Source organism: Puma concolor, chromosome E2, assembly GCF_028749965.1.
Source record: "Puma concolor isolate L17-30 chromosome E2, mPumCon1.1.hap2, whole genome shotgun sequence".
Classification (NCBI taxonomy): domain Eukaryota; kingdom Metazoa; phylum Chordata; class Mammalia; order Carnivora; family Felidae; genus Puma; species Puma concolor.
Window position 1 is genome coordinate 35,788,804 of NC_141681.1, and position 25,987 is coordinate 35,814,790.

The window sequence follows — 25,987 nt, forward strand, 5'->3', positions numbered from 1 at the left end:
ATAGCTATAACATACAAGGGAAGGCAGAGAGACTAGAGACCAAGGGTAAAGGATGATGGTGGTATTCTAAAATTTGTACCCTCAGGATTTTAAGTTAGGGAAGTGACTGATGGCCCAGAGAAGTCAATGCAACTGAAAGAAGATTTTGATTATTTACATTTCCCAAGAGAAGGGGGCATACATCACCACACTGGGCTACAGGTAAAGCACTCAGAGTTTGGTCAGGAGACAGAAACAGGAGCAAGGGGGAAAGAAAGGCAAGGCAGGACAGGATAAACAGTTTAAGATTGGCTTGTTTGGGTAATTTCAGTGGGCTTTCAGACATAGGGTCTGCTCTTAGTTGTCTGGTTCCTGGCCCAGGCTTGATACAAGGTAGAGGAAATATTGGCTTAGTATGTGAGTTAAATAAGGAGATGGGCATGGGGGCGCAACACTGGATCAGGCAGTCTGCAAAGGAAAGGCATGCTCCAAGCAAGTGGTCCACCACTGCTAGAAATTAGCTAGCGCCGGGAGATTAAGTCTCTATTCAGGTCTGAAAGTCCTCCTACGATGTCAAAACATTATAAGATATAAAAAAATAAAAAACATGAATAGTGCAGATGGTAAGGTTTATACATTCTCGAAATAATAAAATATTGACTTTGAAGTGCATCAGTTATGTTATAATTGATAGCATAACTACTTTAAAAACTATATAAAGAGATACAGTAAAAAATTTCAATAAATAGGGGTGCCTGGGTGGCTCAGTCATTAAGCATCTGACTCTTAATTTTGGCTCAGGTCACGATCTCACAGTTTGTTAGATCGAGGCCCACATCAGGCTCTGTGCTGACAGCAAGGAACCTGGTTGGGATTCTTTCTCTCCCTCCCTCTCTGGCCCTCCCCCATTCACATGTGCTTGCTCTCAAAATAAATAAACATTAAAAATTTTCAATCAGTAAATTGTAATACTAAAAAATGTTTGTATAATGCAAAAGAAGGCCAGATTGGGGGAAAAGGAATTAAAAATAGGGAACAAACAGAAAACATGTAAATGGTGGACTTAAATCCAAGCAACAATAATTTCATTAAAAGTGAATTGTGCAGGGCCCCTGGGTAGTGGTTGAGCATCTGACTCTTGGTTTTTGGCTCAAGTTATGATATCACTGTTTATGGGATCAAGTCCTACATAAGGCTCTGTGCTGACAGTGTAGAGCCTGTTCAGCCTATTCTCTTTGTGTCTCTGTCTCTCTCTCAAAATAAATAAACTTAAAAAAGGTAAAGTCCCAAACGTTTAACAACAACAACAGAAATGTGAATGGTGTAAACACACCAGTTAAAAGACAGATTGTCAGAATGGATTTAAAAAATATATGACCAAACTATATGATACCTTCATGAAAGTTATTTTATATATAATGATACAGGTAAGTAAAAAGGAGGGTAAAACATACTGTGCAGTTACTAATCAGAACAAAGCTGGAGTGGTAATATTACTGTCAGACAAAACCTTCAGAGCAGAGAGGAGTATGTACATAATGATAAGAGGATCCATTCACCAAGAAGACATAAGAGTGCTTAAATGTGTATATTCCTAACAGTGGAGCTGCAATATATGTGGAGCAAAACCTGGGAGAACTGACAGAAGAAATGGGCACAGTTATAATTGGAAACTTCAGCATTCTCTCTCAACAATTGATAGAACCATCAAGAATATAGAAAAACTCAACAGCATCATCAACTGGGCTCAAATAGATGTTTTTTTAACACTCTGCCCATACAGCAGCAGAATACATGTTCAAGTGTCCACAGAACATCTATCAAGATAGACCATATCCCAGGCCGTAAAACAAATCTCAACAAATTTAAAAGAATTGAAGTCAGGGGCACATGGGTGGCACAGTCGGTTAAGTGTCCAACTCTGCTCAGATTATGATCTCACAATTCGTGGGTTCAAGCCCTGCATCGGGCTCCCTGCTGTCAGCACAGAGTTCGCTTTGGATCCTCTGTCCCCCTCTCACTCTGCCCCTACCCCACTCTCGCACACACACGCGCTCGCTCACTCGCTCTCAAAAATAAACATTTTTTAAAAACTTGAAGTGTGTTCTCTGATTACAAAGGAATCAAACTAGATAGAGATCAGTAACAAAGATAACCAGAAAGTCTTCACATATTTGAAAAGTAAACAACACTCTTGGATGTTGAATAATTTCAAGAGAAATTTCAAAAATAAAATAAAAACTTGGGGCGCCTGGGTGGCTGTTGGTTAAGTGTCTGACTTCAGCTCAAGTCATGATATTGCGGTTCGTGAGTTCGAGCCCCACATCGGGCTCTGTGCTGACAGCTCAGCCTAGAGCCTGCTTCCAATTCTGTGTCTCCCTCTCTCTCTGCTTCTCCCCTGCTCATGCTCTGTCTCACTCTCTCTCAAAAATAAATAAACATTAAAAAAAATAATAAAATAAAAATAAAAGTGAATATACAACACATCAGCATTTGTGGGATGTAGCTTAATGTAGAGCTGAAAGAGAACTTTTTTTTCTTAAAGTATGTTTATTAGAAAGCGCAAACGGGTGTGGCAGAGAGAGAATCCCAAGCAGGCTCCACAGTGTGAGTGCTGAGCCGGATGTGGGGCTTGAACCCATAAACTATGAGATCATGAGCTGAGCCCAAGTTGGACACTTAACCAACCTAGCCACCCAGGCACCCCCTGAAAGAGAAATTTATAACACATTATTTTAGAAAAGAATGAAGTCTTAATCAGTAGGCTTCCACCTCTTGGAACTCGACAGAGAAGAGCAAAATAAGTGCAAAACAACAGGAGGCATAGTAGAAGTCCACAAATTTGAAAACACAGAATGATAGAGAAAAATCAAGGAAATAACAAGCTTGTTCTTTGAAAAAAAAAAATCAATAAAATTACCCTCTTATCAACCCTGAAGAGAGAAGACATAAATTACTAATATCAGGAATGAAACAGGGTATCAACTGTAGACCCTGCAGACATCAAAAAGATAGGGAAAACCAACAGCTTTACACATATAAACTTGACAACTTAGATGAAATTGGCCAATTCCTCAAAAAGTACAAACTACCCTAATGTACCCAACATGAAATAGATAATTTGTATGGACCTAACAGCTCTTAAGGAAATTAAATTAATGACTTGAAAATTCTTGTAGAAGAACTCTCCAGGTCCAGACTGCTTAACTGGGAAGGTCTACAAAATGTTTTAAAAAGAATTGAGGCACCTAGGTGGTTCAGTCGGCTAAGCGTCTGACTTTAGCGCAGGTCATGATCTCACTGTTCATGAGTTCCAGTCCCACATCGGGCTCTGTGCTGACTGAACTCAGAGCCTGGAGCCTGCTTCAGATTTTGTGTCTCCCTTTCTTTCTGCCCTTCGCCCTCTTTTTCTCTTTCTCTTTCTCTTTCTCTTTCTCTTTCTCTTTCTCTTTCTCTTTCTCTTTCTCTTTGTCTCTCTCTCTCTCCCTCCCCCTCCCCCAAAAATAAAACATTTAAAAAAATAAAAAAAGGAAAAGAACATCTGGGGCCCCTAGGTAGATCAGTTGGTTGAGTGTCCGACTCTTGATTTTGGTTCAGGTCATGATCCCAGGGTTGTGGGATTTGGAGCCCCACACTGGACTCTGCACTGAGCTTGGAGCCTGCTTAAAATTCTCTCCCTCTGACTCCCTGTCGTGCTCTAATAAAAAAAAAAAAAAAAATTTCTATACGTCTCTTGAAGGGAAATGCAAGAGAACACTTTGTTCACTCATTCATTACTATCTTCTTGCTAAAACCAGGCAAAGGTAGTACAAAAATGGAAAACTACAGACTGAAGTCTCTCATGAATATGGTTATAAAAGATGCAAAAAATGTTAATAAAACATTAATCAATTATAAAAGATGTATACATCACGAGCAAGCGGCAGTTATTCCAGGGATACAAGGCTTGTTCAGTATTCAAAAATCAGTCAGTGCAACCTACCATATTATCAGGCTGAAGAAGTAGTTGATACAGTAAAGCATTTCACAAGTTTTAATACCTGTTCATGTTCCTAGATGAATGGAATGCAGGATAACTTCCTCAATGTGATAAAAAAAAGTATATTAAAAAATCTAACATCATATTCAAAGGTAAGACTGTTTTCTGCCTGTGATTGTGAACAAGGCAAGAGTGTCAGCTGTCACCACTGCTCATCACAGTGCTGGGAGTTATAGCTAGTTCAATACAGCAAGAAAATGGAAGGCATAAAAGGTATTTGTAGATGACATACTTGTCTGCATAGAAAATCCAAAAGAGTCTATGAGAAAAAAATCCTGGAACTGGAAATAGGCTCAGCAGGGTTTCAGGACACATGATCAAAATCAATTTATTTCTGTTTATTTAGCAGTGAACACATAGAAGTAAAATTTTAAATAGAGTGCCCTGTTCAGTCACTCAAAAAATAGAATATTTGGGTGTACAGGATTTGTATGCTCAAAACTATAAAACACTCATGAAAAAAAGCAAAAATCTAGACAAACAATTTGTTCTTGCAGAAGACTCAGCAGATGTCTGTTCGCTTCAAGTCAGTGTGCAAGTTCAACAAGATTGCTAAACAAAATTATTCTAAAATTTATATGGAAAGGCAAAGGAACTAGAATGGCTAAGAGCAATTTTTAATAGGAGCAATTACTATAAGACATTATGTAGTTAAGGCTGTGTGGCATTGGTGAAGGGCTGGATACCTAAATCAATGCAACAAAATAGGGAACTCATAAATATAGCCCCACATAAGTATGGCCAACTGATTTTTGACATCTGCAAAAGGAATTAAATAGAGAAAAAAGTCTTTTCAAGAAGAGTGTTAGAGCAATTAGATATCCATAAGCAAAAACATGAACCTCAACCTGAATCTCACATCTTATATAAAAACCAACTCACAATAGGTTGTAGATTTAGACATAAAACTTTAGGAAGATAACATAGGAGAAGTCTCTGGTTCCTGTGGCTTGATGAAGAAAAAAGCCAGTAAACCACCTTAAAATTATAAACTTCTGTCACAAAACACAAGAATGAAAAAAACTATAGGAAAAAATACTTATAAGCCACATATCTGAGAATGGACTTCTATCTAGAATGTGTCAAGAGCTCCCAAAACTCAACAGTAAAACTCAAACAATCCAGTTAGAAAATGGACCAAAAAATTGAGCAGTTCATCCAAGAGGGAGTATAGATGGCAAGCAGCACATGCAAAAGATGTTCAACATCACTTGCCATTAGGGAAATGTAAACTAAGACCATGAGGAGATACACTACGTTCTTATTTCTTTTTTTTTTAAGGGGGGGGGGGGGCAGAGAGAAATCCCAAGCAGGCTCTGAGCTGTCAGTGTGGAGCCCAATGGGGGGGCTCAATCTCATGAACCACAAGATCATGACCTGAGCCGAAATCAAGAGTCGGAAGCTTAACTGACTAAGCCACCCAGGAGCCCCACACTCTACTCTTAATATAACAGCTCCAATAAAAAATAGTAGCAATGTCAAGTGCTGACAAGGATGAGGAGAAACTGGATCTTCTGGATCTCATATGTTGCAGGTGGGAATGTAAAGTGGTACAGCTATTCTGGAACACAGTTGGGCTGTTCCTTGAAATCTAAACGTTCACTTACCATATGGCCCACATTGCACACTGCTGGGCATTTATCCCAGAGAAATGACAAGTTCACATGAAAACCTGTACGTAATTGTCCATAGCTTCATTTGTAATAGCTCCAAATAGGAACAACCAAAATGTCATTCAGTAGATAGGTGATTAAAAATGTGTAGTTTGTCCATATCATGGAATAGTACTCAGCAATAAAAAGGAATGAACTATTGATACACTCACACCTTGGATGGGTTTCAAGAGCATCTTGTTGAGTGAAAAAGGTCAATCTCAAGAGGCACAAACTGTCTAATCCTATTTATATAACATTCTTGAAGTTACAACATTGTGAGAGACAAAAACAGCAGTTGTCAGCAGCTTAGGGATGGTGTGGGTGGAAGTAGGGGTAAATATGGCGAAAGGGTAGCATGAAGGTAATCTTTGTGGTGATGGAATAATTCTGTATCTTGATTGAAGTGGTATTTTCTTGAGTCTATACATGTGATAAAATGGTATAGAACTAGATACACACTGTATCAGTGTGAGTGCCCTGGTTTTGATACTGTGCTGTAATTAGGTAAAGTATAAGTGATTGGACAGAACTGGGAGAGCACACAGAACTCTGTCCTATCTTTGCAGCTTCCTGGAAACCTATAATTATTTCAAATTAAAATACTAAAAAAAAACAACCTTGAGCCACAACCTAAATGCAGCATAAGTTCAAACAAGTGGTAGCAAAATGTCCATTTGGAGGGGTTCAGGGATGCGGACTTCAATATTTAGCACTCTGCTTGCATATCTAGGAAGAAAGGATGTTCAGTTGCTGTGCTTTGTGTTTTAACACAATTACAGTGTTACAAAATTAGCAAACTGCTCTAATAAACAGCGCTCCTCTATCCAGCACCAGTTACCTCTAATCTTTACCACTAAGTCCACAGACAGTCCAGGTTTGTACAGAGGACATAGGTCTCATGATTGAACATTATACTGCTTCGGTCAGATTTTTCCTGTGACATTTTCCTCATATTTCTGGAGTTTCATCTATTCACATGGATGTCATAGTTCTTTTTTTTTAATGTTTACTTATTTTTCAGAGAGAGACAGCACAAGCAGGGGAGGGGCAGAGAGAGAGGGAGACGCAGAATCCTAAGCAGGCTCCAGGCTCTGAGCTGTCAGCACAGAGCCCAACATGGGGCTTGAACTCATGAACCATGAGATCATGACCTGAGCCAAAGTTGGACACTTAACTGACTGAGCCACCCAGGTGCCTCTGGGATGTTGTAGTTCTAAATATGTAAACAAGGAATGTGTGTCCATTGGTATATAAATTTTAACTGAAGCCCCGTGGTCACTAGAAAAACACGTATGTAGTAGGTACATTTTGCAAAGCCTCATTGTCTCCAGTGTGGCGCAGGCTGAGCTTTTCAATAGCACCATTTCAATAACACTACTGTAATTTTAGTGTAAAGTACGGGTCAGGTATTGCCAGGCTCATTTCTTACAAATGTCTTTCCAGAAAATTTTCACTGATAATTAAAGTGTTGTTACTATTTAGTAAGCACTAACTAGATGCAAGACAGTGTTGTCGGAGCTTTATTATCGAATCAGATTTCCTGAAAACACCTGGGATTGCACTGTCCTCTCTCTTTTACAGTTGAGGACATGAGGTAGAGGGGCTGTGTAACTAGAGAAGACCCCCAGTCTCATGGCTGGGATTTGAGCCCAGAAACAGGCTCCAGTGCCCACATTCTTAACAAGTGTATCCACCATTCCTGTGCATGTGCATGCGAGTTTACTTCGTTCTTTAGGCCTCCAGTAGCAACCTAATTGCTAGAGAACCCAGTCCCTTTCTTACTTTATTGAGGCCTTGTTTAATAGCAACTTTACTAGAAACTCTAGAAAAACTCAGTTTTCTGAGAGTGGCAATACTGTCCAACATTCTCTGGTTCTTTATTTTTATTTATGTATTTATTTTTATTTATTTTTAATTTTTTTAACGTTTTTATTTTTGAGAGAGAGAGAGAGAGAGTGCAAGCAGGGGAGGGACACAGAGAGAGGGAGATACAGAATCCGAAGCAGGCTCCAGGCTCTGAGCCTAACACAGGGCTCAAACTCACAAACCGCGAGATCAGGACCTGAGTCAAAATCAGACGCTTAACCGACTGAGCCACCCAGGTGCCCCTGGTTATTTATTTTTGAAAAACTAAACAGTTTGGCTTTTCTATTTAAAAAATAAAAAAAAAGGGGGGGGGCATAAAATTATGTAGGGTATGCATTGTTCCAGCTGTCTGGAACATGTTGGTTTTTTTGTTTTTTGTTTTTTGATGCCTTCAAAAAAATCAATTTATCTGGAAACTAAGGGGCAGTAGTAGCAAAGCAAAAGTGAAAGTTTGTTCTAAAGTAAATTGTTTGACTTTATTTTCTTATCTCTTAATTAGGTCATAGTACCAATAAATGCCTAGTAGCAAGCAAAAATGTTTGTTACTTATAGATGTAAATAAGTCCAGTCTTGTCCACTGTGCAGCTGGGCAGACCCCAAAGATCCTATTGCAAATTACATTATTGAGAATGTTACAGATACCTGCCTTTTAGACTAGCAAAGTTTTCAAGTCCAATGAAAACGAGTAAGCAACTTATATCTGTTATCTTAAATCTTTTTTTAGAACATGGCATTTTCCCCACATTATTACCATGCTTTTGATTTTTGTACAGCTTGACGTTTGTAATTACATGTGTAACATGATATGTGCTATAAAGAGCTTTTGTAAATTGATCTCATCTTCTGTTTACAGGAATATATTAAAGGAATCTGTGAACCTGAACTAGAAGAAAGAGAATGTTATCCCAAGGCCATGCACTGTATTTTTGTTGGGGCACAGAGCCTGTTTCTGAAGAGCTTGATTCAGGACACATGTGCTGATCTCTGCATTCTGGACATTGGTCTTCTTGGCATCAGAGGAAGTGCTGAAGCTGTGGTCATGGCTAGGAGTCACATTCAGCAGTTCGTAAAGCTCTTTGAGAATAATGAGAACCTACCCAACAGTCAGAAAGAATCCGAGGTAAAAAGGGAATTTAAACAATTTGTTGAAGCTCGTGCAGACAAGTATACAATGGACTTGTTAATTTTGCCCACTTCCTTGAAAAAAGAGCTTTTGACACTTACACAAGGTGAGGAGAATTTATTTGAAACAGGAAATGATGATGTCACTGAAATTGGAGATTCTAAACGAACAGAGTTTACACAGAATGCTGCCACAGGGCTGAATATTTCCAGAGATGAAATTGTTTTGCAGGAAGATGCAAGAAATAAAGCTGGCACTCCTGTTTCTGAGCTTACAAAACAAATGGACACAATCTTTTCTAGTTCACAAGATGTACTTTTTGTTCCAATAAATGGTCTAACCCCAGATGAAGAGGCACTTTCCAAAGACAGAATTTGTCATAAAAGGAGATTTTCTGATTCTGAAGAAAGGCATACGAAGAAACAGTTTTCTTTGGAAAATGTTCAAGAGGGGGAGCTTTTACATGATGGTAAGACATTAGCTGGAAATGTAATCATTGACCTATCTGATTCTTCGGCGGATCCTGAAAATTTAAGTCCAGATGTAAAGGACACCACTGAGGAAATGGAATACAATATCCTTGTGAACTTTTTTAAAACCATGGGCTATTCCCAAGAAATTGTTGAAAAGGTCATTAGGGAGTATGGGCCATCTACTGAACCATTATTGCTCTTAGAAGAAATTGAAAAAGAAAATAAGAGATTCCAAGAAGACAGAGAATCTTCACCTGGTACTATGTGTCCGGAGACCAACAGAACCAAAAATAAAGGTGTTTGTAGCAGCATAAATGAGCTTACAACAGATTCTACTCCAAAGAAAATACAAACTCACACACAGCAAAATATAGTAGAAAAATTTTCTCAGTTACCATTCAAAGAATCAAAACCATGTACCTCAAATTGCAAAATTAATGCTTTCAAAACAGTGCCGATAGAACAGAAACAAGAAATCTGGAGTTCAAACCAGAATTATATGTGTAACATGGACCTTGAAACTGATGGCCTTTCACCCTCTGTTGTCCCTTCAAGTCCCAAAGAAGTTGTCAGTTTTGTTTCCAGAGGCGCTTCAAGTCACCAGCCCAGAATTCCAGTTTTTCCTGAAAATGGTTTGCAGCAGCAAGCAGAGCCCTTGCTTCCAAGTAATGTGAAGTCTGCCTGTGAAAACCGTTCCGGGTGTTGTAGCTCTCCACAGTCTAAGTCAAATTGTCCACCCCTTTCTCCACCAATGCCACTGCCCCAGCTCCTACCTTCAGTTACTGATGCAAGGTTGGCGGGACCGTCTGATCATATTGATTCCTCAGTTACGGGCGTTCAAAGGTTTCGAGATACTCTGAAAATACCCTACAAGCTTGAATTAAAAAATGAGCCAGGGAGAACAGATTTGAAGCACATTGTTATAGACGGGAGCAATGTCGCAATTACGTAAGTCCACTCTCTGCAAGTCCTGTTACAGTTGTAAATAGGGCCCTATGCAGTGTCTCACAATTACATGCAGTTACAGGCACTACCCTGTGCATCTTTCTAGTTGATCTGTAGTCTTACTGGAAAAAAACAAAAAAACCAAAAACCATGAAACAACTGTTTGGAAGGCTGGGTTATTCCATCTTCTAGAGTTGTAAACTTTGCTTCACCCTGCTGAACCTGTATTTCTGAGGACAGGAGATAGAAAATTTGTCTTTTCACTTTGCATTGCCTAGTCAGTGATAAACAACATAGTGACTTTTAAATCATTAGGTGTCTTTTTTTCTCTCTTTTAATCATTAGGTTCTTAACACCATGAATATCATTAGTTTTTGAGTACAAGGATGAAGCTTAAATCCAAAAAGATTTTTCTGACTTTATGTACTACAGTATGCTAGGGCTCTAGCCAAGATGCAGTGATAATGGATGCAGTGTACTTCTGTTATAATTTGTTGATAGAGTGATGGCAACTTCCTTTCTAAGGAAGTTCATCAGTTTGAGCTTCATTTTGGTCTTCTGTTCTTACTAAAAGCTTGTGTATTTGTTTTTAGTAAAAAGAGTTAAATGATCATTTCTATCTCACCTGTCTTGGAACGCTTTTGAAGAGTCTGATTTTTTTTTTTTTAATTTTTTTTTTTTTTTTAACGTTTATTTATTTTTTTGGGACAGAGAGAGACAGAGCATGAACGGGGGAGGGGCAGAGAGAGAGGGAGACACAGAATCAGAAACAGGCTCCAGGGTCTGAGCCATCAGCCCAGAGCCCGACGCGGGGCTCGAACTCACGGACCACGAGATCGTGACCTGGCTGAAGTCGGCCGCTTAACCGACTGCGCCACCTAGGCGCCCCTTTTTTTTTTTTATTTAAAATTTTTTTTTTTTTAACGTTTATTTATTTTTTTGGGACAGAGAGAGACAGAGCATGAACGGGGGAGGGTGAAGAGTCTGATTTTATATGTATGTCCGGTACAGGATTGGGCTTCTTCTCTAAGAGGCAGTTTGATACAGTGACTAAGAAGAGAAGGGAGGTTGAGTAAGAGTCTCTGCCCCACTGTGGATCTGCTGCTTGACCTTGTGCAGGTTTCTGCCTGCTGAGTTTCACTTGCTGCAGTCTATTGCCTTTTGCCCTGTCCTGAGGTCATCTTTATCATGCCATTTCAACAACTGCTAGGTAAAGACTCTGCAGTTTTCAAAGTCAGTCACTCCATTGATTTTGAAGAAGTCTGCAAAGGTTTGGCACTTTAAGTAGCTATCATTCACGAAAAGGGGCACCTGGACTGGAATGAAGATGTTGAAATACTCTTCTGAATTTTGGTGAAGGTGTGTGTGGCCTCTTTCCTAGGAGTTCTATGTTTGTTATGTATTTTTTGTTTTGTTAATTTTTTATTAGAATTTTCAAACATACATAAAAAGGTAATAGAATGATTCCCTTTTTGGATATGTTTGGGATTCCCATGTGTCCTTCCCCCACCTTCAGTAGTTCTCAGCTCTTGGCCAGGCTCCCTTCGTCTGTACCCCCACCTACTACCTTTCACCCGTGTAATTTTGAAGTAAATGTCAGATATGTTATTTTATCTATAAGTACTTTAATATCTTTCTAAAATAAGGATTCTTTTTATTTTTTGAATGAATTGTTGATGTATTTTGCTGTCAAAAGAAGAAAAAAAAAATCCCAGAATTTCACATGTTAAAGTTTGAAGATGGGCTGGAAAAATACATAATATACTTGTCTTCATTTCTAAATAATACTGTTTGTTGTTATTTCACTTTGCTTTTTGCCAGTTCTTTTGGGGGAAACCCAGCAAATGGCCCACAGCTGCATAGCATTATCTAAGTAAAATTGTAAAGTGCAATTTCAGTCACCCACAGTCCAAGCCCAGTACCAGTTCCTCATTGTGATGATTTCTTGAGCCAAATTATGATATGAAATTTAGGTCATGATTGTGAATAATATTAATCCTTTTTCATTTTTTATGAGTGGAAAGATTTCCCAAATAGGTGTTCAGAGACCTAAGAAATGCAAATTAATGTAGAATGAGCAGTGATAATGACATTATTTTAAAACCTTTTTGGAGTAGTAACCAGTGTATTTCTCAGAGGGGTCACTATTGGAGTTGTTGTGTATAGTCCATCCATGATAGGATGTTTTGCATATCTAGCCCCTCCTACTTTGCCCATAGTACTGCTCCCCCACCCCCGCCGTCATTGTGACACCCCGAAACACTCCCACATATTTCCTAACACCCTTGGGTACAGTGCCATCTCTTTTGAAAACCACTGAATTAGTGCACTAAGGGAAACCATGAGTAGACTTTCATTAATTTTTCTTTTGAAAGCTGATTATTTGGGGAGGATTCCAGTTTTCTTTGAATTCACAGATGTCTTAGTTTAAAAGCAACATTTTTGTAAGGATGTATTATCTTAAAAAGTCAGACTTAATTTGATAAAGATTGATCTGAAAATATCAGTAACTAAAATTAACTCTTATTCTGGGGGTAGATTGCTTAATGCGCACAGGATTTTATTTTGGAATAACAGAAATGTTTTAGAGCAAAGTATAAGTGGTAATTGTGCAACATTGTGAATGTACTAAATGCCACTGAATTGTTCACTTTAAAATGACTATTTTAAATGTTATGTGAAATTCAACTCAGGTTTTTCTAAAAGTTGGGAAAAAATTAACCCTTGTTTATAATCAGTCGCTTCAGTATTAAGTGTGAATTATAGATTGTACGTTCCATGAAGGAAGTGATTTGTATGTCCTGTTCACTAAAATACTCCCAGGTCCATGGTGCTAGTACATGGTAAGCACTCAGTAATGTTTTGTTGAATGAAAGAATTAATGACTTAGGAAAGATTAGAATTTTTTTTTTTTTTTCAACGTTTATTTATTTTTGGGACAGAGAGAGACAGAGCATGAACGGGGGAGGGGCAGAGAAAGAGGAAGACACAGAATCGGAAACAGGTTCCAGGCTCTGAGCCATCAGCCCAGAGCCTGACGCGGGGCTCGAACTCACGGAGCGCGAGATCGTGACCTGGCTGAAGTCGGACGCTTAACCGACTGCGCCACCCAGGCGCCCCAAGATTAGAATTTTTTAAATGATTTTTCACCATCCTTTTATACCTTGTTATTTGATTGTTATTATAGTGATCAGTTTAGATTAAATTTTAACTGAGACATTTTTCAACAAATATTTGGAATCTTCAGGCTGAAACACCTGTTATGTGTCAGGTACTATATCTTTTAAAACATAATATTCACACCAATTCTGTGAGGTAAAAATGATCTATTCTTTATATAACATGAAATGGCTTAAAAATTTTGTCCAAGATTATACTGGAGATGTGAGCTTATAGGCACCCAGAGCCATTGTGTACCTTGTCTTCTCCCATAGAGAGTGAGGTTGGAATTTTCAGGCCTTGGCAACATAGGATACTTAAGTCTTGAGTTGCTTTAAGCAGTGCTGACTAAACCTTACTTATTTGACCCACCTAGTTGGGGAAGTAGTTAAAAAAGAAATTTGAGCCCTTAATAGCATTTGTTGGTGTGATCCCCACTCTGAGGCAGCTCAGGCCTAGCTGTCCCTCGGTTTCTGCAAAGACTTTGTTTATTAGTTTATCCAGTGTGCTGTCTGCAGTTCATACACTCTGTGAGAAATTCCAAAATACCGACTTCATGCTGCTAATTATGCGTATCTCTACTTGGTTTTTCCCCTTTGTCACAATGAGTCAAATGTGATGAGTAAATGGAAATTGTTTGCGGTGCACGGCTAGACATCACAGTGGTGGCTAGATAACACTCAGGCTTGGTCAGTCTGAAACTTCGGCATTAGGACACCTGACTTGACTTGGCAGCTAATTTTCCGTGTAGGTGAGGTTTGCCCCTTCACTTGCCAGAGCTGTATATTTTAACCATTTTTTCATGTGGTAGTCTTCTATATCCAGGTCTCATGGCTATTTTTATTAAGTGGAAACTATAGAAGGAAATTATTCTTCCCTGGGTAACTCCAAAAGGGTGTTTTGGGGTTTTTTTGATATTTTGTTTTGTTTTGTTTTTTGTTTTTTTACTATTTCCCCCACACTGCTGGGTCTGGTTCCATCACTGCCATGAGTTTTTACCAGGTGTTTGTCACCCATCTCCTCTCTTCTTGAGACACTCTTCCTTCCAGTTTACTGCCTCCTGTAACAGGGAAAACAACCGGATGATGTGACTTGTTTCCAATTACAAGGAACAGGAGTTTACATCTCCCTTGCATACCCTGGCCTCTTGGCCCTAATATCTGCTCATTCTGCATTTGGAGCTGGGAGCCCCAGAGCTTGACCTTTTCAGAAGTAAAGGAGGAGTTAATGGTATATAAACCCTTTGAGTCAAAACAGACAGTTGATCTGGGTCTACATGTCAGCAAGCACCTGTGGCTTGACCGCAGGGATGTGAGGAGACTCAGTGGTTTCTGCCTAGGGCTGTAGGAGTTGAAGTGGGAAGTGGTAGGGATCTTCCATATTATTTTGAAGACACTAATTTGACTCCACTTAATTTTCTTCCGTAGTTCTGTTTTCTGGCTGAATTTATCTGTTTCCACCAGAATTTCGAACTGGTGTTTTTATTCCTAAAACTACTCCGGAGATTTTTCAGGGTATCCAAAGTGATTTGATCTTATCACTGAGGATAACACTTTGGGAATTACTATAGAGCTCATGTTTCTGGAAATTCCATTTCTTCTTCTCTAAGCTTGGGCCCACTACAGAGCCACAACATTACATCTACTCGTATATCCCTTCATTCATTTCCTCAGTGACGCAGTGGAACAGAACTGGGGTCCACCTGCTTTCTACTATTGTCATCTAAAGAAGCCTTTGGGGTGCCTGGATGGCTCAGTTAAGCATCCAACTTCAGCTCAGGTCATGATCTCCTATTCTGTGAGTTTGAGCCCTGCATCGGGCTCTGTCCTGACAGCTCAGAGCCTGGAGCCTGCTTTGGATTCTGGGTCTCCCTCTCTCTGTGCCCCTCCCCTCCCCCCAGGCTTTGTCTCAAAAATGAATAAACATTAAAAAAATTTTTAAAAAGCTTTTCAGGAAGGGAAAAAATTAGTACATGTTTGTATCTGATGAATAAGCCAAACTTTACAAGCTTTTTTAATGCATTTCTCTCGAGGATTGTTTTTTTCAGGACTTAACGTACATATCCCTTGGTTTTTCTAAGAACCAGTAGGCTGTGTTGTATTTTGGATTTTCATATTCAGGCTGTGGTTGACATGAACTCTATATCTGTTCTTGCTGTTAAGCAATTAGAATGATTTTTGTCTTTTCTTTTTTTTGTCATGCATAATTATTTTTGGGCTTTGAATTTTTTTTAATATTTAAAAAAAATTTTAATTTACATCCAAGTTAGTTAGCATATAGTGCAATAATGATTTCAGGAGTGGAATCCAGTGATTTATCCCCTACATATAATACCCAATGCTCATCTCAACAATGCCTCTTGCCCATTTAGCCCATCCCCCTACCCCAAATCTCTCCAGCAGCCTTCAGTTTGTTCTCTGTATTTAAGAGTCTCTTATGTTTTGTCCCCCTCAAGTGATTTTTAAAGATTTTTTTTAAAAGATCACATCTATAAAAATTGTCTCCAGCCTTTCTCCAGTAACAGATGTCCTGTTGCTACATTCTTGCCATATTTTGAATGCTTTTAGATAAACTATACTGAATTATTTCATCAAGAATGGGTTTGTTTACTTGTTTACGTTTTCTTGGGTAAAGCTGATGTCATTGTAGTCTCTTATTTATGGTTCACTGAGAAGAGAGTGGGTGTTAGCCTCTAAAAGGAGTTTCTGAGCTGCTCTTCTGGGTGTTAGAAGTTTATTGTGTGTCTAGCCTATTCCTGCTTTTGTGAGAATACAGATTTAGTTGGAGACAGTACCACTGTGGGGTGGTAGGAAGGCACTGGCCCAGGAGTAAGGAAGCCTGAGTAGTCCCAGCACAATCACCCTGTGGCAGTGCAGCCTGGGGAAGTTGCTCTGTCTTTCAGGGGTTTCATTCTTTTTTCTAACAGGAATCTAACTCTGTTCTATCTCCTAATTCTGTCATTCCAGTGTACAGTACAGGAAAGCAAGACAGGAAAGAAGAGGGATGATTGAGGACCTATCTCTAGAGATGGCCTCCCAGAAGAGGGTCTGGAATTGAGGACCCCAAGGGCGTTGGAGGAAAGGAATGGGCAAAGGTCTAAGAGTTGGTCTACAAAGAAAGCAGCAAAAAAACAAAAAACAAAAACAAAAAAAACCTCACTGCCCAGGAAGAGGGAGATAGCAAGCCTACCCAGCCAGAAACGAGTGTGGTGATGCATGATGGTTTCTAGATCACTTCTGACTGATCAGATATAGAGGGGATCTTGAAGCCATGCTCTGGGTTTTTCTGGAGGGATAGTGCCATTGAAAACCCTGAGCAGGATCAAAGACCTCGTGGCTGCATTTCAGGGTCTAAATGGAGCTTGAGGAGGGATTGGAATTAGGAGTCTGGAGTTGACTTGGAACACATTGTACCTGAGGTGGCAGGACTTCTAAGTGAAGGAATTAATCCACCAAGTGGTTTTGACGTGGAAACACTTGACATGAAGAGAAGCCAGGACTGAAGATGCTGGATTTCCTGTCACTGGAATATAAGTGTCCGTTAAGATTAGTGAACATAGGTTATGCTCATTTCATAAACTGCAGCTTCACAGGGGTTTTGATTTTTTTCCTAATATTCATGGCTAGACAAATGGATTACCACCTACAAAATTTCAGACTTTAAAATACATTTAAAAAAATGTCCACTTTTACTTAGGTACTGCAGGCCACAACTAAATATTTTTTCTGGTTTCTTTTGAAATTTGTTACCACATTTTTGGGTGGGGTCACTTTTTAATCCACTATAATGTGGGGTTGTGCCCTGTGGGCCAAATCTGGCCACCACCTGTTTTTTGCAAATAGGGAACACAGCCACCCTCATTCATTTGCAGTTGGCGGAGTTGAGTAGTTCAGCAGAGACCATATGGCCTACAAAGCTTATCTGGCCCTTTACAGAAAATTGTATACTGACTCATATTCTGTACAGTTCCTTGTTCGTTTGCATCTACTCCCAGTACTTTCTGCTTCCTTCAGCAAAATCATCTGCCATGGCCCCTAGTTAGTGTCACTGGAATCCTGCCCTCATCTTATTTCCTAGAAGCTGCAAACTGAGTAGGTTCCACGGTTCCCTAGAAAGGGTATGGAGCCCCAGAGCCAGGGTTACCCACAGCCTTTGGAAGTTGTAAGGACCATGTCCTGGAAGAGTCATCACGTCTACTGCTTTAGCAACAAATTTCTTAATAAAATTCGTAGAATATTCTTAGAGGCCATTGACCAGGCAGGGCTCTCTAGAATGGGCTCTTTATCTAAAAATAATAATAAAATAAAGTAAAAAATAGAAAGTGCAATAAACAAGTATTACCATGAAACTCAAGCTGCCTTCTATCTCAATATCACATTCAATTAAATGAACCAAACAAAATACAAGAAAAATCATAAAGCTATTAAGAATCACATTTCATGCAATAGGTTCTTTCTTGGCTTTGCAAGGTCACAGACTATGGAACTTAATGCCAAAAAATGTAAAAGGGAATGTAAAATGTAAAGGGAATTTCATTGCCATTGTTTTTGTTATGTATAGAGTTTACCTTTTCACATTTTCATGGTGAAATTTCACATACGTTAAGCTGAAATAAATTTTGTTTTCTTATAGCCACGGTCTGAAAAAGTTCTTTTCTTGTCGTGGAATTGCAATTGCGGTTGAATATTTTTGGAAGCTTGGCAACAGAAACATCACTGTATTTGTCCCACAGTGGAGAACAAGACGTGATCCTAATGTCACAGGTGAGGCAAACTGATCCTTCCAGATTTCTCCTTTTCTAGATGTTTAATGAGTTTGCTTACAGTGGCAACTCATACTCCTTAGAGCAGAGCCACATGCTACAGTGGCAGCAGCTTGAAAAACAAAATTGTAAATCTTTTGGACCCTGTGAAACATCAGTTGAAGAGAGTGTTACAGCATAAGAAGTGCTTAGGGGAAGGATGGAAAGTTTTAACATAGTTGTTTACGTGGAAAGTTATATTAGAGTTCCTTATACATCACAAAAATTTTCCTGACTTTCTAAAAAGTAGTTTAAATATGTCTTTCCATTAGTCTGGACTTTTGCCTCATTAAATAGTCTTTTCTAAAATGGTCACTTGATAAATTTGGAAACCCTCAAAGACAATGTTTTCTGAACAGTCTGTTTTTAATAGTTTAATATAAATTATGTCTGTTAATTGTGTGATACTGCATGGCTGACTGCAGGCCACACACGGGATGTTTAAACTTAACCGTGAATCATGCAGTATTCTAGAGAAACCTATTCTTATAGTTCATGATAGGGGAGTGGTGGCACGGTGTCAGGCAGCTTAGCCCACTGGTGTGCCTAGACACAAGAGGTGGATGGGAGAAGGGAGGGGGAACAAAGCTCACCCAGCATTTAAACAGGAAGTGAAACTTAGTCACTGTTGAGATGGAAATGGTAAGACCACACATTTCTCAAGTATCCCAACTTCCCTCATTCGGAGAGCGTATTTGTCTTAACAGAGAGTGCTTGAGGAATGAGGCAGAGCCACTAATTTTTGCAATAGGATCCTTGAAAGGGTCTTGCAAGCCTTCCTGTGCTGTGCATTTCTAGGAAAATAAAACACGGTGTGTGCATGTTGCAGTTTAAGCCAGTGGTGAGTAATCATCGTAGGGGATGCGGGTGTGGGAATCTTAGACCCTGAGCTTTTAGCTGCTCTTTGCCCATTGACTGATTTTCTGTAATTTGGCTTTGACCCTCTTTTCTTCTATGTCACGACCCACTCCCATGAAATATCAGTAAATGTGCAGATAACTGAGAGAGGTTGGATAAGATGCCAGCTAGAAAGATATTTTGATAGCCTCTTGGAAGGGGGACCACATAGGCCTACGTTGGGATAGGGCAGAGCCCTGTGTCCCTGCCTCTGCCTCCAGCAATGTTCCTTGCTCTACCCCACCCTCTCTCTGGGACTTACGTCATCAGTCCCTGTCCTACTGCTTGTGATATGGCTGTGAAAAAGTTCTTGATGGTAGGATTATGGTTTACTCAAATGAGTTGAGTAAATGAGTTGAACTTTTTTATATTTAAAAAATAGCTAAGGTCAGTTTTTATGTTGTATTTGCCTTAGTATGTGTGTTGCTTAATTTTTTTTTTCTTCCCAATGAGTTAGTATAATTGAGTCTTGTTGAGTCAGCAGAAAAAAGGTTTTCCATAATTCTCCAAGTGAAACATTTGAGGGTGCTTTCATTTATTTAAACATATGGGAAGATAGCCTTTTTCTGAATGTGTATTCAACTTATTCCATGAACAGAACAGCACTTCTTAACCCAGCTCCAGGAGCTTGGAATATTATCTTTAACTCCTGCCCGGATGGTCTTTGGAGAAAGAATTGCTTCTCATGATGACAGGTACGAAAGGCTGTTTTCCTTACTGAGGTGGGTGTGGGATGGTGAGGAGCCCACCACCTGCTCCACTGAACCAACCATTCATGGTGCCCCTGGATCCACATACCTAGAGGACTCACTAGATTAAGGGGTTTGAAGATTTTAGTATTTATGGTCATTAAGGTTATATACTCAGTGGGGTTTTTTTGGTTTTGTTTTTTTTTGTTTGTTTTTTCTGCTATACGGGTTTAAGAGCATTACATAAAATCTGTTCGGTTAGAATGTTTTTTGTTTGTATGTTTCTTAAATAAAACACGACCGAGAATCATAAGAGCGAGCAGACATTGAGTTCTCTTTTTTGGTGCATACTGAAAGTAATGTTTGTCTTGTCTTATGTGGTGACCCCAAGGATGCTTTTCAAACATTATCCATCTCCTCCTGGTTAATTTTGGCCAGTGACTTACTTTGTCATTATGCCTGAGCCCTCAGCATTTCTTCCACATAATGAAAGATGGTCTCAGCTGACCCTAAGTGTGACAGGAGTATGTTGCATTTCTTCGGTTGGCGTGTCACTCAGAAAGCAGGTGTTAATGCATTGAAGACAACAGGCTTTAATCTGCACCTTTTACATTTTTTTCTAAAAGCTTTACTGAGCACCAACCAAGTGCAATGCACAGAGTGGGGCTTTGGGAACACACGTGATTCAGACACATTTCCTGCTGTAAGGAGTTTGTGATCTAAAGAGAAGGCACACAAATAAGTAATAGAGGGGAGTTTTGTTGTGGTTGATTAAGAGAAGGTCCTAAATATGACCAGTGGCATTAAAAACAGTTTTTCAAACTGTCCTCTTGTGAAGTCAGTACTATTAACCCTACCAGTATCTGGAAACCTAAGTAGTGGCCGCTTGTTCTTTCCCCACCTGCATACACCCCCTTTATTTTCTTCTGGCCTGAAGCACTTAGAATGCCCTGGTGGTTTTGCCTCAGAATTCTACCAGAATAGCTCCCCACATTGAAGACAGTGTTTGGCTTGTAACGCCAACTAGTGAATGACAGTCAGATGGGTGAGAGATGAAAAGAGGGGCTCGGCAGGGGGGAAGGGGACTTGAGAAGACAGCAGGTGTTCATTCAGGAAAAGGTCTAGAGGGCCTTCTCATTGACAACCCCTTGCCCTTCTCCAGGCTGGGATGAGAGACCAGATCAGATGGGGAGAATCAGAGGTGATGTGAAGGAACAGCGTGAGAGGAAGCAAAAGGAGAATAGCTTATTGAGGCAGGGTAGGGGTGAGGAAGTGCTGGGAGACCATGTTCTGCTCCGGCTCCGTTATACTGGGCTCAGACCCTGTAGTGCTCGGGTGGAGGGGCACGTAGGCTGCTGGGCTCCTGAAGAACCTTCACCTCTCTCACACTCTGCAGCTGCAAGCTTGCAGAATTTGAAGGCATATGCAAGTATGCAGACTCGATAAGCCTTTGCTTAATTTGTATGATTGTGGGTTTTTAGTGGACATGAGTCTATATATAGCATATATTTAGTACATGCACTCCGAAGCCTTACTCTTGATATTAATATCTCTGGGCAGACATCACCATTTACCATTCATGCCCACTAGGAATAACTGATAAGATATTCATTAATAAATTCAAGATTTTAAGTCCTACTTTCCAAGATGTCCTAAGCCTCTGAAACTAACAAGACTTGTTTTTTCATTCCTTTTAAGTATTCACTATCATTAATAAAAGCATTTGTTTGCACCTTCAATTCTAGTGATTCTCTTAATTTATTGTTGCATTGTCTTTGTCTGCATTGCCTTAAACAAATGTGATCACCGTGACTAAGGGATAAAACTCATCATTAGTGTCCTCACAAATCTCTCATTAAGAGATTTGACCACGAATAATCTCCAGCAGTGAAATAGAATTCTCAATACTGATTTCTTACCCTTTGTTATCACAATTTCAACTTATAAATGGCATCTGAGTGAATCTATAACTTGAACTAAACTGAATGGTGCTTCTAGACATCTAAAGTCCAAGCAGCAAGTGTGAACCTATGGATTTATTTTTTAAAAATGCAAGGCTGACTGTACCAAGCAGCTAATCTTAGAACCAGAGCACTCTAGCCTAGCAACTAAAACTTAAATTGTGATTTAGTGATTTCACAGGCTTGTCAACTCAAATTCATTCTCGACTCTAGTCCTCATGCATCATCTGATAACCACTGTCTTCTGATAATACAACTTTTCCAGAAAAATGTGTAAATTGTGGTCTTTTTTTTTTTTTTTTTTAAGATTTTAAGTAATCTCCACACACCGAGATCAAGAGTTGCATGCCTTGGGGCACCTGAATGGCTCAGTTGGTTAAGTGTCCAACTCTTGATTTTGGCGCAGGTCATGATCTCACAGTTCATGGGATCGAGCCCCACATCAGTCTCTGCACAGACAGCACAGAGCCTGCTTGGGATTCTCTCTCTCTCTCTCTCTCTCTCTCTCTCTTTCTCTTTCTTTCTCCCTCTCCCTCCCTCCCTCCCTCCCTCCTTCCCCGCTTGCACTCACTCTCTCTCAAAATAAATAAACTTAAAAAAAACAAAACAAAAAAGAGTTGCATGCTCTTCTGACTGAGCCAGCCAGGCATCCCTGGTTGAGAACATTTTTAAAACGCGATAATAATGTATGAAAATCAAACCTTCGTTTATAATCACACTAATAATTTCAGAGGTATTTGATATTTCAGACTGATCTTCAGCTGACAAGGGCTTAACTTTTCTACTTCCTAGCCATAGTTAAATTCTTTGGTGATTTTCATATGAAGAGGAAATCCTTTTGTTTTCTTATAGCGTAGCTTCTATAAGCCAGGAATGCCTGCTTGCCCATTTTAACCTCTTATATTACTATAGGTTTCTACTACACTTAGCGGACAAAACTGGTGGCATAATTGTAACAAATGATAACTTCAGAGAATTTGTGACTGAGTCAGTCTCTTGGAGAGAAATTATTACAAAAAGGTAATAATATTTTCTTTGTCTTTGGTTAAGTGTTTTTTGTTGTTTATTGTTTGGTTTGGTTTTGTGTACACCTTGGCCCTGCAGAAGGCAGTATAGGAAACCAAAGTATCATAAGACTGTGCTCCCTGTCCAAGACCATGGCTGGCCCCTCTAGGTAAGTGGGGCTCCCAGTACGAAGCAGCAAAACCAGTGGATGACATAATGGGCATGCTGTGGTGGCTGCAGAGTGTCTTTGAGAGATCAGTGTTCCCTGGCAGAAGGCAAGAGGCACATGATTATGGCACAGTTAACTCTTGTTAACAGTGTAATCGAGCAGAAATGGCCTCCTAACTTGGCCTTGCCCTGATGCCAAGGGAGACTTTGGCAACTCAGTGGGTGTCCCTACTTGATTCAACCATGAAATACGAAGGTTGGATTTAATGACAGCTGTGATTCCAGTAAGAGGATGAGACCAAAATCCACATACTGATGAGTTTTCACTTCTTAGGAGTGGGAAGAGTATTTCTGCTTTTCAATATCTGGTGCTTTCCTTGAGCATTTACCATCATAGTTTAATCGTCTATATTGCAAACATGTGTGAATATCATCCAAAATAACAGAGTCAAGAGTTGAGCATTCACTGATACAAGTTTTTTAGTTGTGATGATGTTCTGAATGTGTCCACCTGCCTTAAGATCAGTGAACACTGGCTTCCAGGACTTCTTGTTAACAAGCATCATCTGACTGAGTTCTGTAAAAGGCAGTAGTCTGTGATGGTGCCAGGGATGAGTCCTATATGCCACAAATCTAAAAGCATAAATCAACATACCTCAGGCTGTGTTATAACTAGTACATAACAGGTACAATTAGATACTTATTTCTGTTGGGGTTTCATAGTTGCCCCTTGTCTGATATTTGTTATTTTGCTAACTTGTTAGAGGATTTTAGAAAATAATCCTTTGCTGTAAATACCCAGGTGTGAGTTAATTACTGTATGTATTTTGACCCACATGGTGTTGGAAAGCTGTTGTTGAGAGCTGAACTGAGAATTGGTCTTTGACCTTCTAGGCACAGTTAACAAGCCATTAATCTTCTAGGACATGTTTCTGTTGGACCTTTGCCCTAGACTCATTGTCAGTATTTATTGGACACTCCTCTGTGTGTAGAAGGTCTAAATGCAGTCAGGACTCAATGTTTGTACACCAGCCCATTGCTTTCAAAACTCACAAAACAAGGCAGAAACCGAGGTCTGGACAGCAAACACAAGCACTTGGCCTTTTTTCTTTATCACATCTTCCCCAGACTTGATAAATCATGATGAGATCTCAGATTTTCTTTGTTCAGATATCCTATTGTTTTGGGGTTTTTTTCTTTTCTTTTCTTTTCTTTCTCTTTTTTTTTTTTTTTTTTTTTTTAGTTTTTTTATTTTGAGAGAAAGTGAGTGAGTGGGGGGAGGGGCAGAAAAAGAGGGAGAGAGAGAATCCCAAGCAGGCCCTGAGCTGTCAGTGCAGAGCCCAATGCAGGGCTCAATCCCACGAACTGCGAGATTGTGATCTGAGCTGAAATCAAGAGTCAGATGCTTTAACCAACTGAGCCACCCAGGCGCCCTGTACTGTTTTGTTCTTTTAAGAAGTTGTCTTCAGTGGTTTGCCTATAGACACAACTATTCAAAAGTAAAACGTTTTTTGAGCACCTAAGCAGTGTGTCCTAAGCAGTCAGTCTTAAATCTTGTTTTCAAAGTTAGGAGAAGAAGCTGCCTCCAAAGCCCAGATAAAAATCTGAAAGTCTCGATAAGAATTGTGAGGGCCAATGATAAAAGTTTATTACTTTACTGTATTTGTATCCAAAAGAGAAATTCAGATGGCTTAACTTGGATGTGTTAGTTTTTTCCATTAGGCATGTAAGCAGCCTTACAATTTTATAGGTGACTCTTGCTTTGGAATTAGGTGGACACTTCTACTTTCTTCTCAGCTCCTGCAACAATAAAAGCTTCATGTTTTCTCCAGCATTGTAATCATTCTCTGTGTTATAGATTGCTTCAGTATACCTTCGTCGGGGATATATTTATGGTTCCTGATGACCCTCTGGGAAGAAGCGGACCTCGATTAGAGGACTTTCTTAGGAAAGAAGTCTTCCTTAGGTATTTGCTTTTTCACATTGTTTTCTGTTTACAAACTTGTTTCAGTTCTTTGTCTTTTGTGTAAGTGATGTCTCTGAATAACTAAAGACAACACTTTTAAATTTTGTATTAGCCTTAGATTTATTGCTGGTATATTTGAAAGGTAATCAAGCACACACCCCAAAGACCATGTCTTCATTTATGGTCCTTTGGTTTTAATCCTAGGAGAGGGTGGGGAGCCAAGCTTTGTATAGGTCTAAAAAGACAAAGCAGATTTTGCTGACTGCCACTTATGAGCAAACGCCACTTAGGTTCATTATGTATACGTGAATATCCTCTTATATTCACTTTCCAAGGTTATTTGCTTTAAATTTGTGATGTTCCTGTTAATTTATTTACTATTCAGGAATCACTACCCGGGGAACTTTCTGTCTCCACTAAATGGAGAAGCCAGTATTTCATATTGATCTGAAATTGATTTGATAGTTGACATTTTCTTTGTTTTAGTTGGGTTTTTAAAGATAAGTTGCTGGTAGTTATATCTGTTTTCAGAATTCTTGGGTAATGGACACTGTTAACTAAAGTATCGTATGTGCCTAACTGACAGATGGTATAACCTGGTGACAGACAGCTGATCTTTTTTATTTATAACCAGATCCCTTGGGGATTCTAGATTTGGATTTGGGGTAGTTCACACAGAGGTATCTTCCACAGAGGAGACGAGTGCAGTTTCAGCTCCCTGGGTCTTAGGAATCATTTCTCTTCTGAGCCTTTGGGTTTTATTACATAGAATGAGGGCTTAGTTCCCAAAGGTTCTGCTTCTCTGCCTACGCTCAGAGAATGGCAGCCATTTTAACATCTGCTGGGTGTCAGTGCATCTCCACTGGGCATTTAAGATCTGGCACCTGTGTGCAAGCATCAAGGCCTGCGGGTCAGGCTTAATGGGAAAGAGAGTTCTCTGGCTCCTTCTTCACCTCAGCAGCCTGGCAGCAGGGTCTGCCCTGCCCGTGCACTTAATCACTCTTTACAATGTGTTAACAAATTGAGCGAGGAGTTAATAATAACTCCACTCACCAAGGAACTAACTTTTGAAGTTAGTTGAGCTTTTGAAATTGGAAAAAGTGTTCGGCCAGCCCCATTTCTCAGCTGCAAGCCCAAGTCACCTGGGAAACTTCTTTAAAAAGACAGATGCCCTTTACACACACTCACACATACCCATGAGTGTATAGGTTGTGGGCACCAACACCTCGCCCAGACTGGTGAGGGCGGAGAGGGGGGGCAA

General features: G+C 39.7%; 1 protein-coding gene across 2 annotated transcripts in view; it reads left to right on the plus strand.

Moving 5' to 3' along the window:
• Window positions 1-25,987, plus strand: part of N4BP1 (NEDD4 binding protein 1) — a 50,256-nt gene that overhangs the window by 19,132 nt on the left and 5,137 nt on the right. Inside the window, exons 2-6 of one of the 2 annotated variants that reach the window (XM_025920808.2) lie at window positions 8,393-10,083; window positions 17,872-18,002; window positions 19,536-19,632; window positions 22,500-22,607; window positions 24,619-24,726. In XM_025920808.2, the coding sequence (XP_025776593.2) occupies window positions 8,393-10,083; window positions 17,872-18,002; window positions 19,536-19,632; window positions 22,500-22,607; window positions 24,619-24,726 (2,135 nt within the window). The remainder of the gene's footprint in view (window positions 1-8,392; window positions 10,084-17,871; window positions 18,003-19,535; window positions 19,633-22,499; window positions 22,608-24,618; window positions 24,727-25,987) is intronic. The other variant, XM_086689505.1, reaches the window with a different exon arrangement.